We start from the raw sequence: 15,590 nt of genomic DNA, 5'->3' as shown, positions 1-15,590 counted from the left end.
AAGCTGGGGATGTAGCTCAACGGTAGAGTGTGCTTGGGTTCAACCCCCAGTACTGCAAAACAAAAACAAGAAAAAGAAACTAAAATCCATTCTCTCGCTGTCCTGTCCAGGCTGTGCATCGGGACTCACATACAACTTACAGGTTTTGCAGATTCAGCTCGTATGATTGTGGTAGCAGGCTTCAAGATGACCCAGTGACCCCCACATCCTGGCATTTGTGCACTTGTGTAGTCTCATCCCACAATGACCCAGATCTGGTCCACATGGTAAACTGAGCACAGACTAGACACAGTGAGTGACTTGTGAGGCTAGGCATGTGGCTTCCACCTGAGCCTCCACCCTGCTGTGGGGACACCCAGTCATCCCTTTGGAGAGACTCGTGGGAAGAATGGAGGTCTCCTGTCCAGAGCCAGGTGGATGCACGGTCCTAGAGGCAGATCCCCAGTACTGTCAGGTAAAGGCTGCTCCAGGAGACGTCTTTTATTTTTAATTAAAAGTCCTATTTAGGGAGGGTGGATGATGGGAAAGGCAGCGGAGCACAACAGACACTAGTATGGCAATTTGTAAATCAATGGATGTGTAACTGATGTGAATCTGCAATCTGTGTATGGGGTGAAGGTGGGAGTTCATAACCCACTAGAATCAAAGTGTGGAATATGATATGTCAAGAAATTTGTAATGTTTTGAACAACCCACAATAAAAAATTAAAAAAAAAAAAAAAAAAAAAAAAAAAAGTCCTATTTAAAGTTATATTTATTGGGGCTGAGGCTGCAGCTCAGTGGTAGTGTGTGCTTGCTTAGCATGCACAAGGCCCCGCTCCATTCCCAGCTCAGGAAAAAAAAAAAAAAAGGAACTAGTGCTAGTTATCAATATCGTATTTATACCATGAATTCATTGAACATTATAAGAAAGTTTCATGGAATGTCACATCATGCCTTTTTCCCAGGGATCCCAACTAAGGCTTTATCTTAGAGGTCCCTTTCAAAGTATCTGTTCATTTATTTTTAGATTCAAAATTTTTGAAAAAAATTTATTAAGACGTATGAATTGTGTATACGGCTGAGGTTCCGCCTGGTATTTCCGAGCCTGCACCCAGCACCAGCTGAGCACACCTCGCCTCCTTTCCACCCTCCCCTCGCCCCACACCTTCCCCATCTCTAGAAATCACTGGGCTACTTTCAGGTTGACTTTTTTTAGCTTCTGCCTTTGAGAGAGAAGGAGAGGTGCTCCTCCTTCTGTGTCTGGCTTGTTCCTCCTGCTGGGAGACCTTCCAGGTCCACGCATTTTTCTGCAAATGTCTGAATCCCTTTCTTCTCCACGGCTGAGGGACGCAGACTCCGGTCTTTTCTTTGTGCATCCATCTGCTGGGGAGGGGGCACCTCGGCTGATCCCACCTCTCGGCTCGGGTGACCAGCGCCTAATGAACACGGGCATCTGGGCAACGTTTAGACTGCATCCTGCAAAAGACGACAAGTCAGAGCCACCCAGCTGAGCTGTGCTGGATCCCCAAGTCACAAAAACTGAGATGACACATGCGTATGGTTGTTTTAAGTCACTAGGTTTTGGGGTGACTTAGGACACAGCTGTAGATCACTGGTAGCACTTCATTATGGAATGTGGGCGCACTTAGCCCCTGTCATTTCCACGTCTGGCTGCAACATCACCACCTCCAGGTCACTATCCAGTGACGACGCGGTCACTATTGAGAATAAAGTGTAACAAGCCTTTTCTGGCTCATCACGGTGTCCCCTGACTGGCTTATTGCCCCTCCTGTTTAGGTCGGAGGTCCAAGGAGGGAGGAGATGGCCACTTTTCCACCTGGCCTTGGCGCTCTGTCTGCGCCCAGCTGTGGGGCCATGGTCACCGTCCTGGGGAGATCTGAACTGGGGAGAGAGAGCAGCTTGGGCATGGGGTCCGCAGGGGCTCTTCTCAAGACGGATTTGCATGCATTTGACTTCTAAAGAAAGGGGAACTGAGAGGGGCCCCGGACGCCCGAGCAGGCAGCATAGAGGACAGGCACTGCCGGGGCACCGGGCATTCCTCTCCTGGTGTCCTCTGCAGCCATGAGCACCCTGTACACCAACACCGGGCGCCACTACCCACCAGGTAGGGCCCTTACCAGGCGTGGGCTGGCGGTGGGGACCCCGCATCCCCACCCTGGGGCCATCTGGAGCCAGAGACCAGGGCCCGAGGGAGGAGGGGAGGGTGGCTGGACTCTGACTCGCCTTCTCTCTGGGAGGGACCACAGTGGAGGAGTCTGATGGTGACGGTGACGACTATGAAAACATGGCGCCACCCTACAAGGACCTTCCTCCCAAGCCAGGTGAGACGGCTCTCTCAGGAATGAGGGAGCAGGGCCCCAGGGGTCGGTCACTGGACACTGTAGCCACCTGGTCATTCTCGGTTGACCCACCTCAGGCCAGGTGCCACGATGGCAGGCGCACTGGGACTGTGCCCTGCAGCTCTGGGCACCACCTCGACTGAGAGGGAAGGGATGAAGCAGCGGAGAAATCCCAGGGGACCTGGGGGATCTGCCCCATGGCTGGGGGGTTGAGTCGACGAGGGCACCTGGGTGTGGTGGGTGACCAGCCGGGAAGGTCTGTTGAGTGGACAGAAATGTGGGAGCTTGGGAGGTGTCCCTGAGTGAAGTCCCTCCAGGGAACTGGAGGCCGTGAGAGGTTTCTGGGGTTGGTAGTGCCACACTGGTGTCCTTGGGCAGTGCCACCCTGGTGTCCTTGGGCAGTGGCCGTCCTATGCAAAATGGGCCTCTCTATCCCCCGTTTCTGAGGTCCAGGGACATGAGTGGCTCCGTGTGAGGCAGGAGGTGGGCTGGGTTGTACCGTGGGACGGTCTCCTCTCTGACGCCAGCTCTGTGCCCACCCGGTCCTCAGCGCCTCCTCTAAGACCAGCGACATTCTCGCCTTCAGGGCCACCCCTCCCTCCAACATGGCCCCTCCTCATCTCCCCACCTCCACTCCCAAATGCAACATCCCCTCATCCCCGCCCAACCACAACGTGACCTTCAACCTGTTCCCAAACCCGGCGAGGACTCTGCGGTACCCTGACCTTGTCCTGAGTGACCACGCTGCTCCCACACCCATCGCCACGATCACCCCCAGCTTGGCCCTCGTCCAATCCCAGAGCCAGATGCAACCCCACCTAACTCCGTCCTCACTTCCGCTCTCCCTGTGACTCCGAGGCCACCAACTGTCCTGGCTCACCAGGACGGAGGGGTTTCCGGGACACGGACTTCTCAGTTTTTATCTGAGGAATTCCCGGGCGGTTCCGGGGGTCGGTCTCTGCACCGTGACCCTGTCCCTCCCCTTCGCCCAACCCTGACTCTGACCTTCTCTTCTTCAGATTCCACGGCTCCCCCGAGGCCTCCCAGAGCAGGTGAGTGGGGCTGGGGGTCCAGAGGCGCCCTGTGGCTTTGCCCCACCTGGGCCTGAGCAACCTTCCTCCTTCCCCAGGAAAGAAATCGGAGACCCCTCCTCTCCCTAGCAAGCCCCCGAGGATGACAGGTGAGGCCGCGGGCCGGGGTCTTCCTGCTCCGGGGGGGGGGGGGGAGACTCTCCTGGGAATGACCCTTGTCTTTCTGGTCCTTCTAGCCCTGGACCTCCCGCCTGTGCCGCGCAAGTCTCATCAGTTGGGTGAGCAGTGGGGGGGCTGGGGGGTGTCGGCCAGATCAGGTGTCCTACCGTGTGCGCCTGTGACACGACAGCAGATCCCGCCATTTGCACAACTGCATGCCCAATAAAAAATGTGGGAAAAAAGGAATCCTGAGGAAGCCAAGGGGGTTTCCTCCCAACCCCTCCATCCTGACTGCGGTTGTTGATCTCGGAAGACAGAATCTTCCGGCAACTTCTGCATAGACCTCTCTCCTCCTTTCTCCCAGGCGTTGATCGGGAGCCTCCTCCTGTCCTGCCGTCCCAAACCAGCGAGTCCCCCTCCCCCGGGCGGCTCCCTTCCTCCCCTCTCGGGGCGGCCAGTGTATCTGAGTCAGGTCCAGGGTGAGGCCCTGGGACAGAGAAACCTCTCGGCTCCTCCCAGGGAGTCCAGGCCAGGGCCCCCAGGGAGCCAGGGTGTCTGCAGGGGACTCTTCAGCAAGTCCCTTTGGACTTGGAGGAGACATGGAGGTGTTCTATGTCCCAGGGGTCCGCAGGCCGCCTTGAGTGGGAGGGGCGTTGGCTGTCTGTCTCTGGACTGTCCTGTAGACAGGGCGACACACCTCTGCCCTGTGCTCCTGGGGAAAGGCTCAGGGTCCCTTCCTCACACTCTGAAGCACCAGGATGAGACTCTCTGTCCCCATCCACCCCCCTCCCCCGCCCCCCAGCCACTCCAGTGCCCTGGCTCCATCCGAAGTCCAAGAGTCCTGGGTGTCACCAGGAGGAGAGGCTAAAGGTGTACCTGTGTCTGCTGCTGCTGGTGACGTCCCTGATCCTGAGCTGCCTCAGTCTGATTGTGACCCTGATGAAGTGTGAGTAGGGCCAGGATGGGCCGTGGGGAGAGGTTGGGGGCGGGGCCCGGGAGGACCTGGGGTCAGGCTGGACTCTTCCTCATAGACCAGGAGGTGGTGGAGAGGCTGGGGATGTTGACCTCTCAGCAGACGGCCTGGCAGGTGAACGGTGAGTGCCTCCATCCTTCCTCACGCTCCCCGCGCTGAGCTCCGCAAGATCCCCACACCCAACCCCAACCCCAACCCCATCTCCCTTTGCCGGCTGCTGTGCTGGGTGCAAGAGGGCAGCGTGGTGAGCACATCAGACATGACCCTTGTCACGTGCTTTTCCCTGTGGAGGGTGTGTGCGTGCGAGTGCGTGCGCGTGCGTGAGTGTGTGTGTGTGTGCCTGTGCGTGTGTGGGTCCAGACTTCCACTGGACATTATGGCAGCCACAAGCTACAGGTGGCTGTTGAGCACTTAAAATGTGGCTGGCCTGAAATGGGATGTGTGGTGTCACCGTAACTCACACACTGACTTCAAAGACTTGTTCCCACATAGAATGGAACCTATCCCACCAATAATTTGAAAATGCTGGTTGCAGATTTAAATGATAATATAGTGTGGATACAGAGGGACAAGTGAAAACAGTATCCAAGTTAATTTTACCGGTTTCTTTTTGACTTAAAAACGTGGCTTGGGCTGGGGCTGTCGCTCGGTGGCAGGGCGCTCGCCTCACACGCATGAGGCACTGGGTTCGATGCTCAGCACCACATAAAAATAAATAAAATACAGATATTGTGTCCATCTACAACTAAAAAAAAAACAACAAAAAACACGTGGCTTGGTTCACATTGACTTTCCCTTGGACAGCGCAGGTACGGGGGTCATGAGTCAGACATCATAATGAATACAGAGTTTTGGACGTCACAGAAGAGTCTAAAGGAAGAGGGACGCCCCTGCCTGCCTGTTTTCCCTCCTCCCCTGGCAGTTGCCAACTCACTCTCTTCCTGAGCCCCGTCTCCATCCCGATCCCAATCCCATCCTCATGTCCAACGCGTCTCCAGGAAGCCCACCTCTCCTTTTACCCTCAAGTCCCCAAGGGTGGATCCCCCTCTAAGCCACTCTAGGACCCCTGGACCCCGAGAACGTGGGTTTTGAATTCTGCCATTTCCCAGGAGACCCGGGGTGCAGTGAGGAGCAGTCAGTGGGGGGTAGTGGGTGGGCAGGAGGCTGTGGTTCTGGGTTCCCAACCCTTGATCTCTCCTGACAGTGACCGGCATGGCGGGGCTGGCTGGCCTGAAGAAGGACATCGACCGTGTCAGAGCAGACACCAACCAGTCCCTGGTGGAACTTCGGGGTTTGTTAGGTGAGTGGGGTTTGGGGAACCACCCAGAGATGAGGGACATGGCCGGAGCAGCAGGTTGCAGGACTTCATGGAAATGATTTTTAGTGAAGTGATGAGAACGGTGCTTACTGGAGTTGAGAAGGGCACAGCCTGAACAACTGTCCGTGGCATACTAGGTACACAGACGCTGGAGCCTTCTGACAGCATCTCTCTTGTCCCCAGACTGTACCAGGATCACCTGCCCTGAAGGCTGGCTCCCCTTTGAGGGCAGGTGTTACTACTTCTCTCCCAGCACCAAGTCATGGGAGGAAGCCAGGAAGTTCTGCCAGGAGAGTTACTCTCACTTGGTCATCATCAATTCCTTTGCTGAGCACGTGAGTTGTCCCTGCTGAACCCTTCAGAACCACTCTGCATTGCTTCCAGGATTCACCCCTCCTTTTCTTACCAGGATAGAGAGAACTTGTAATTCTTTTTGAGTTATTTAAACTTAATTACAGGCTCTTGCTGAGACACTATCATGTGAGAGGGAAGAAGATATGTTTTATTTGAGTTCAAGTGCTGATGGTGTTTATTCACCCTCTGCAAATCTCAGTTTTATCTCTTCCATGGAAACTGAATGACTCTCTCTAAGATAGTGCCTGTCTTCCAAACGCCTTACGTCTTGCATGTATTAGCATATGTAGTCTTTACAACTCTACAGATCCGTGTATCAGCCAGGAGAGGTAAGGTTCTGCTGCAGTAACAGAGAATCTCCATAGCCCAGCAGTGGTCACGCAGGAGGCAAATCATCTCCGAGTTTTCACTTAGGCTCACAAAGCAAGTCACATGAGCACTCCTACCCTTTGAGGTGATAGGGAAAGAAGGTCTCGTCTGTGAGTATCCAGAAGGAAAGTTGGAATATTTGTAAACAACTTTAATGGTATTTTCCACCCACTCTGAGCCCTAATACTACAACAATTAGGTAAAATTGCGATTTATTCACTTCACAGTTGAAGAAACTGAAGCATAGTACATCTAAGCAACTCATTTTTGGTCACTCAAAACTACTTTCAGAGCTGGGATTTGGGCTCAGGTAGCTGTCTTCAAAGTCCATGACCTTGATCATAAACATCAGAGCATTATGTTTTTGCGTGATATTGAACCCAGCGGTGCTCTACCACTGAGCTACATCCCCAGACCTTTTTAAGTTTTAAGTTTTGAGACAGGGTCTTGCTAAGTTACTGAGGTTGGCCTCGAATGTGCCATCCTCCCGAGTCATGGGATTACAGGTGTGCACCACCACCCGTGGCCTCTGGTTTCTTGAAACCTCCCTGGAGTTTTTACTAGGAAATACTGTCCAGGTAGCTTTTGCTCTTTAGAGTTCCCCAATTTTTTTTGCCACCTCCCGGGGGTCCTTGGGGATGAGGTGGAGGGTTCCTCTCTCTCTAGACCTTGTCTGCATATTCAAAACTTCTTGCCACTGCCATCTCCCCTCCCTGCATATTGGAGACTCGAGGTGGGAGTGTGATTTGCATACTGTAAAATGCACATATTTGAAGCCTGTGTTTTGACAAACATCACTGCCAATCAAACAAGACTCATAACATTCCTACCACCCTGAAAAGTCCTCTCATATCCCCTATCTAGTTAATCCTTCCACCATCTGTGACCACGGATACGATTTCCTTCACCATAAATTAGTTTTTCTGGAGAGGAGTTGCTTTTAACCATAGTTCTTCCCAATCTTCTGTCTTCAACATAAATCCTTCCTTTTCTTCCCAAAGCCCAGATATACCAGCCCCAGGAGGCTCCTTCCCCTGCTTCTCTTCCTCCTCCACTTATTTTCTTCATGAACTTCTCTACTTAGATGCAGATTAGGGCTCCGAGTGGGTGGAAAAACACCAGGGGAAAAACCTCCTATCGTTTCCTATTGCTAAAAAACGTTATTCAAATGCTGTAATATTAAATGCTAAGAGGTCACGGTCATTGTTTGGTGCCAGTCACTGTGTTAGCACTTTAAGAACATTAACCTATTTTATCTGCATGCAAATCCTATCCTACAAGGAGGTAGCTCCTGTTATCATCCCATTTTACAAATGGAGAAAATGAGGCACAAGATGTGCATTAATCCATTTTCAGTTGTTGTAACAAAATACCAGAAGCTGGGTATTTTATAAAGGAAAGAGTTTTATTTGTCTCCAAGTTTTAGAGGTTTGAAAGTCCCGAACATCCCGGGGCTGGCTCTGGTGATGGCCCCTCTGACTGCATCACAACTTGTGGAGCGTGAGAGGGAGGGATCATACGACAAGATGCCTCCAGAGACCTGAGAGGGGCCAGTCTGGCTCTTTTTACAACAACTCATTCTCTTGGGAACTAAACCATTCCCCAGGACCAGCAGATACCTCCAATGACTTATCCATCTCCCGTCAGACCCTCCCCTTAGAGGTTTCCCACTTCCCAACTCCACTATGTGGGGGACCAAGCTCCCAGCACCTGGATCTTAGGGAGAAAAACCACATGCAAACTGTAGCAGAGTGGCCCCCTGCCCGAGGAGCTGTGTGGTCACCCTCACGCCACGTGCTGAAGCAGGAGGGTGTTGATCCCCCTCTGCCTGCCGTGGGGACCAGGGGCAGCCTTCTGAAGCCACAGATGTGTGGGAGAGGACGTGGGGGGCTCTCACCCCGAGGCCATTAGGAGAACTGATGGCTGAATGCAGTTTGTATTTGCAGAATTTTGTGGCCAAGGCGCACGGCTCTCCACGGGTGTACTGGTTGGGGCTGAATGACAAGAACCGAGAAGGGGACTGGAGGTGGCTGGATGGGTCCCCTGTCACGTTAAGGCAAGTGTCCATGGCTCCTGGGGTCTGTCTGTCTCTTCTGTGGGCCCTGAGCATGGGGAGAGGAGAAGGTGGGGAGCATGGCTGAGGGTGTCAGGACCTGGTTCTTTTTTTTAAATTTTAAAAAATATATTTTTATTTTTGATTGATACAATATATTTAGTTACACTGTTATGTAATCATACATATTTATGGGGCACAGTGTTATATTTCAACACCATATATAACGTGTGAGGATCAGATCAGGATAGCTGGCAAATCTGTCACCTCAAATATTCATTGTTTCTTTGTGTGTGTGTGTTTTTTTTTTTTTGTCACCAGGGATTGAACTCAGGGGCGCTCGACCACTGAGCCCCATCCCCAGCCCTATTTTGAATTTTATTTGGAGACAGGGGCTCACTGAGCTGATAAGTGCCTCCCTAGGTTGCTGAGGCTGGCTTTGAACTCGTGGTCCTCCTGCCTCAGCCTCCCAAGCCTCTGGGATGACAGGTGTGCACCACCGCGCCCGGCTGTACTAGCTATTTTGAAATATACAATTAATTATTGTCAACCACAGTTAGTCCCTCATGGTAGAAAACATTAGAAATCATTCCTTCTATCCGGCTTCCCCCTGTACCAGTGACCACCCCTTCTCCGTCCCTCCCTCCCCGTCCCTCTTCCCAGGTCCTGGCCGGCACTTCTCTTCTCTTAGAATCGACTTTTTAGTTTCCCCATAAGTGACGTGGACGTGCTGTACTCTGTCTGTGCCCGGCTTATTCCACTTAGCATGATATCCTCCAGTTCCATCCATGATGCTACAAACAATAGGACTCTATTATTCTATTTTATATTTTTATGGCTGAAGCCTTTGGCTCTTCCTGGTACGTGGATCCTGATTTTAAATATAGAAAAATTTCTCTTTGGGTTGGTAAATTGTCATTAAGCCCTCGAGGGTCTCCATAGCACCTAACTGAAGGTTACTGCCTGGCACAGAGGGACCTGGGGACCCTGACTGGAGAGGTATGTGGGCTCCTGGTCATCTTTTTGGTGCCCCCTCTGGGAAGCCCCTCTTCCCTGCGTGTGTTGTCCTTGTGGTCTGGGACCCCAGTTCTCTAGAATTCCGGGCTGGACTACAAGGGTGATTTTTTTTTTTTTTTAATGATGACAGGGCTTCTGGTCCCTGAACTGGGTTAGCTTTTTGTTGCCGTGACAAATGCCTGGGGAGAACTTGGAAGAGACAGGATTTATTTTGGCTCAGTTGCAGAGGGTTAGGTCCATGTCTGCCGGCTCCGTTGCTCTGGGGCTGAGACCACGGCAGAGGAAAGTGGTCAGCTCACGGTGGCCAGGAAGGAGGGAGGGGGCAGGCGGGGCCAGGGACAAGCCAAGTTCTCTCAGGATCTGCTTCAGGGACCTACATCCTCCAGCTAGGTGCAGCCTCCTACCGTTTCCACCGCCTCCCAATAACCCACTCAAGTTATTGATCCGCCAATGCCATCAGACCCCTGTGACCCGATCACGTCACCTCTGACTGTGTGAGACTCTGGGGGACATTTCAGACGAATCCTAACATGTGGCTTTGAGGTTTCCTCCATTGCAACATCTCAACCTTTTAGCACAACTTTGCAAATATATCAAGCCTCTAGGTTAATGGCTGGAAAAATAAAAAGACTGGCCACAGGTTTGAGAGGAAGATTTGGATTTGTTGAGTTGATGAGCAGGATTTTTTTTTAGCTAGAGATTCCTGATAGGAGGCGCGGCTCTGTAAGAGATGATGTGGCATGGCACTGTGGGGACAGCTCAGGTCCTGGGGTGCCTGCATCCCCCAGCGGGAGGCACTGGCTGCCAACGGCTCACAGTCATGATGTTTCTGGAAATGTGTCCTCAGCTGAATGGGAGGCTGCTCGTCTAAGAGGTTACCCCTACTCCCACGGGGGTCAGCCCAGGGCCAATGAAATCCTAAGAGATGGCTTCCGTGGGGTGACCCTAGGGGGCCTTTGGCATCTCGAGCTCCAGGTCAGGAGGAAGCCGTGCTCAGCGGAGCTCACAGCCTGGTTCAGCTCCTCCTTCTCCGTCCGCCGCCGGCTCCTGCTCCTTCTCCTTTCTGTAGCACCTCCCTTCACGTGCCCCATGCACCCGAGTCCCCGGGTCAGACCCTGCTTTAACAGTGTGACACCAAATAGCGCAATTCCTGCAAGGTGGGGAGGATCCCACTGGGGTGTGCAGAGGGAGGGGTCCTTGGAAGTGGAGGAGGCAGAGGAGGCTGGTTCAGGAGGCCCGGGGTGGGCGGTGGAGGTGGGAGAGGCTGCCCGTGACCGTGACCGACGGGGCTGGGTAGGACAGGTGAGTTGGGGGCGGGGGGGATGATGTGGCGTCTTCAGGTGGTTCTGGAAGGCAAGGAGTGATTCAGATGGAAGGACCCTCGGACCACGATGGCCTTTCCTCTCCCACCACGTTCCTTTCTTTAAAGTCAATAGCTTTTCTGTCTTGTGGGTCCTGGGGATTGAACCCAGGGACATCCTACCAGGGAGCTCTACCCCCTCTTTTATTTTTTTTTCTTTTTAAAATATTTATTGGTGCTCTTTGATGATTCATCCCAGAGGGCTTCAGTATGGTCACACATGCGTGTCACATGATTCTATCCGTCTCGCGCCCAGTGGTTTCCCTTTCCTCCCCTCCCCCACCTGCTCATCCACTCCAAAGCTACACCTTTTTTTTGAAAGACAAGGTCTTGCTACATTTCCCCGCCTGGACTTGAACTTGTGCTCCTCCCTGCTCAGCCTCCTGGGTTTCCGGGATCCCAGGCATGTGTCCCCATGACTGGCCATCCTGAGGGTTGTGGCCGCTGCCCGGGGGCGTGCGTTTGGCACTGCAGAACCACGCAGCATAGTCTCAGCACCCGCAAACCCCCTGGGGTCCCTTGGCTCATGCCTCTCTCTGCCCACTGTTTCTTCCCTCCAGTTTCTGGGCCCCACAGGAGCCCAACAACATCTACGAGGAGGACTGCGCCAGCATGAACAACGGTGGCACCTGGAACGATCTCTCTTGTGCCAAAACTACATATTGGATTTGTGAGCGGAAATGTTCCTGTTGAACCCCCCCGGGGCTGAAGCTAGAGGTGTGTGGCCCAGCGCCTCCCTGCTGGGGGTGAGAATTCCCTGCCGTCCACAGAAGGCTCTGTGTCTCGGGGTATGCTGAAGACGTGATTGACAGCTGGACGTGACCAGCTCCCCGGGGTGCAGGCCAGGCCTTCCGGTTCAAGCAGAGGGGTGAGCTGGAGGGAGGCCGGGGACTTGGTGGTAGGTGCCCTCCCATTTCTGAGAGGTGGAAGACGTTCATCCATTTCCTGATCTTGAGAAGCGATGCTGAGTCTGACATTGAACCTGGGGGGCTCTGAGCATGACGCTGAGCCCAGGATAAAACACCCTGGCTCCCCTGAACCATGAGGCTCCGGGCTCCTTGACCGCCTGGCTGATGCAGACCCGCTTCTGGGAAGCTGTGGGGGCACGGTGAGCCTTGACCATTCACTTTCTCAATGTCTTGGGTGTCATTTTGCACAAGCTATGTGACAGAATCAGATCTCTGGCAAGACCTGGCCCATAGAACTCCTAGAAAGACAAGACCACCTCCACGTAGTACAGCTGGGCCACTCCGTGACTTGGTCAGACCCACAGTACAGTGATGGGCACTGTCTGTCTACCTCTGCCCGGGGCTGTTTGTGGGTCGTAAAGGTCTTTGGTGGTGTAGAAGTTCACTCACATCTGGGTGGACTTTCCTGGGCTATTCACTCTGGCAAAGTTAGTGCTTCTCAAAACGTGATTTCACTGTGTAGTCCTGGCCCATGGTGTTGGGTTCACAGGGCTGCAATAACCAAATACCAGAGGCTGGGCAGCTTAAAAAACAGAAATTCATTTTCTTACAGTTATAGAAGCTGTAAGTCCAAGATCAAGGGTGTCATTTAAGTTGGTTTCTCTTCTTGTCTTGAGGATAATTGTCTTCTCCCTGTGTCTTTGATGGGTCTCCCTTCCATGGGTGTCTATGTCCCAATTTCCTCTTCTTAGAAGGACACCAGTCATATTGCATTAAGGTCCACTTAAGGGCCTCGTTTTACCTGGATTACCTTTTTAGTTACCTGTTTAACCTTCAAATATGATCACATTCTGAGGAACTGGGAGTTAGGATTTCAACATATGTATCTTTTGGGAAAGCAAATCACCCATCAAGAACCAGAAGTACCCTTTGGTCATTTTGACATCCCAAACACACCACTCTGAGGTCTGGCGCTATCCCCGTGTGAGCACAAGGAACTCAACTCGGTGGTCCTTTTGGACAACCCATGAATTGTAATCGAATGGATCAAATTCTTGTTCGCCGAGTGCCCTTACCTAGTAGCAAAGTCCTTCCTGTTTGGGTTGAGAGCAGAAAGGTGGCTTTGAGGAGAGCAGGGAAGTGGGGGAGGGGGGTCCGCTTCACTTCCTGTCCCTCTGTTCTGGTCTCCTCCTACCCCTACAGCTGTCTCTACCTGTCACCCTCCCACCGGCTCCCTGCACAGTCCACAGCCTGCAGAGTGGGCAGGTGTATTGTTCTCAGCCCTTCACCCAGGGGACCCTGGGTCCCAGGGACTGTTTATCTGGGGGTCAGGGGAAGTTCCCGTATCTCAGAAGAGGAAACTTGAGTTTCCTCCAAAATATTGTGTTAAGAAAAGAAGAAGCAGGGGGCTGTGGTCACATCTCTTGAGTGGCTCGGGGATGTGGGGGCCCACGGGGGTGCTGGCCCTTCCACAACTCCCACAACGGTCTAGTTGAAGACAGGCAAATGGAAGAGAGGTTTCCTTTTACCATTTTGGGTCCAGAGGAGCAAAGATTAGGTGAATTAAAAATAATAATAGTCATAGTTTATCAAGCATGAATTAGTCATTCGTATTTAAGCCTCACCATGACTGTGAATCAGGATAATTAGCGACCCTACTCGATACTGGGGAAAACCGAGCCCAGAGGGGTCTTGTGGCTCACCCACGGCCCTTCGGTGGGTAAGTGGCACAGTCAGGATTTACCCAACGGCAGCGTCTGCTGCTTTCAAAGGGATTGTCTGTGAACTTGAATCATCCTCGAGGACCGTGACCTTGGAGCTCTGATCTCAGCTGGTTATTCTGGGAAACTGAACAGCGTGATGTGGTTGGAAACTGACACCCTGGGACAGGAGAGGAGACTAGGGGTTGAATTCTGGGTGAGGTGATGGTTGTCTTTGAGGCTTTTCTGGGGTTGTTACATTGATGATGAGGACCAGGGAGCCGCCTGTGACGGTCTGGAGACTTCTGGAGAGCCTTTAGGATGTGCTGGTGGATTAGATGTCGGGGGTGGTGGGTGAGAGAAAGAGGAAAGAATGACTCCTAGATTTTCAGTCTGAGCAACAGGAAAGATGGAATTACCATTATCAATGACAGGGAAGAAAGAATTCTTATGAACTCCACCTACGTTTAGGTAGTCCATGAACTTCTGCTGAAGTTCTTAGAACTTCTCTTATCTGGTAAGTGGTGGGTCAGGAATGGAATCGTGTGTGTGTGTGTGTGTGTGTGTGTGTGTGTGTGTGAGTGAGAATGGAAACCAGGGTCTCTCACATGCTAGGCAAGTGCTCTACCCCTGAGCTACATCCTCAGCCCAGGAATGGAATCTTTCTTTCTTTCTTTTTTTTCTTTTTTGTGGTGGTGGGGGGTACCAGAGACTGAACTCAGGGGCACTGACCACTGAGCCACCTCCCCAGCCCTATTTTTTATTTTACTTAGAGACAGGGTCTCACTGAGCTGCTTAGCGCCTCATCATTGCTGAGGCTGGCTTTGAACTCGCCATCCTCCTGCCTCAGCCTCCTGAGCCACTGGGATTACAGGCCTGCGCTGCTGCCCCCAGCTCAGGAACGGAGTCGTGTGCATAGGGAATGAGGTCGTGCCCTGTGGATCTCCTTGATCCTCACTTTTTCAGTGACTTCTAGTAGCCAGTATCTGCCATGAGAGTCATCTGACTGGCTATGTGGCCAGGAGGAATTTTCAGGGTGGAAAAATGCTCCCAGGAACAGCTTTCAACCAAAGCCTGGACTTGGTGTATACCTGCCCAGGCTCCCTCATCTCCCAGGAGAATCACCTCCAAAGAGTGAGCTCCAGATAGGTCCTGGAGGTCCCTGGAGGGAGTAAGCTCCAGTTGACGGCGGCTGTAGTTTGCTCAAAACCACGCCTTGTACCCTGGATCCTACCAGGCTCCTTGGTTTCCCTGCCCCCTTCCTCCCGCCGTGCATGTGGCTGTTCCCTGCCAGCACCTCCAAATCAACCACCACTCGATGGGCAGTGACTCCACTGACCAGTGTGTCAACCTCTCCTCGGTGTGAAAGTGACCCACGTTCGGTAGAAGCTGGATTTCGAATTTAGTTGACTAGAACTTGTGGGCACTGGACTGAAGTCTCCTTATAGTCTTTTTACCTTTTCTTAAGATTTTATTGGAGGTACAAAATAATTTAGGGTCCCAGATCTCATATATATTTGGAAACTATTAACTTATTTATTTTAAATTGATGTAAATTGTATATATTAAATAAAGAAAGTAAAAATGTATGTATTTATCATGTACAACAGACGTTTTGAAATATGTATATGTTGTGGGATGGCTGCATGGATCTAAATACAGGTGCATTACCTCAGATGTTTATTATTATTATTTTTGTGGTGAGAAGAAGTAAAATCTATTATTCCAGCAAATTTTTAAGTCCACATACAGCTGGGTGCAGCGGCACACATCTGTACTCCCAGTGACCCAGGAGGCTGAGGCAGGAGGATCAAGAGTTCAAGCTGGCTGGCCATCTCCCAGACTCTCTCATTTCTCTTTGTTTAACACACAGCCCAAACCTTCCTGTAGCCTGTTTTTTTTTTTTTTTTTCCTCAATGAGCTAGGAGTAGTTTGTCAGTTTCTGAAGGGCTACGTACACCCATCTCTTCCCACGCAGCCCTCCATAGCCACCAGTTCTGCATCCA

At 52.1% G+C, this 15,590-nt stretch overlaps 1 protein-coding gene across 2 annotated transcripts; it reads left to right on the top strand.

Annotated features, from left to right (window-relative positions):
* The first annotated feature begins 1,991 nt into the window (after nt 1-1,991).
* Nucleotides 1,992-15,259, top strand: Clec17a (C-type lectin domain containing 17A). 2 transcript variants are annotated; one of them, XM_046437410.2, is made up of 12 exons: nt 1,992-2,107; nt 2,250-2,324; nt 3,362-3,394; nt 3,472-3,522; nt 3,610-3,651; nt 3,897-3,938; nt 4,335-4,478; nt 4,564-4,626; nt 5,710-5,805; nt 6,007-6,158; nt 8,493-8,602; nt 11,537-15,259. In XM_046437410.2, the coding sequence occupies exons 1-12, from the start codon at nt 2,065-2,067 to the stop codon at nt 11,667-11,669; spliced, it is 984 nt and encodes a 327-aa protein (XP_046293366.1). In that variant the 5' UTR covers nt 1,992-2,064; the 3' UTR covers nt 11,670-15,259. The 2 variants fall into 2 exon arrangements, with proteins under 2 accessions (XP_046293366.1, XP_046293365.1); XM_046437409.2 differs by having other exon boundaries at nt 2,241-2,324.
* Nucleotides 15,260-15,590: the final 331 nt, after the last annotated feature.

Source organism: Marmota monax, unplaced genomic scaffold, assembly GCF_021218885.2.
Source record: "Marmota monax isolate L192 unplaced genomic scaffold, Marmota_monax_Labrador192_F-V1.1 WCK01_AAM20220418_F8-fsc00021, whole genome shotgun sequence".
NCBI classification, from domain to species: domain Eukaryota; kingdom Metazoa; phylum Chordata; class Mammalia; order Rodentia; family Sciuridae; genus Marmota; species Marmota monax.
The sequence above is the reverse complement of the archived record's forward strand: the minus strand, read 5'-3'. Positions and strand labels throughout refer to the sequence as shown.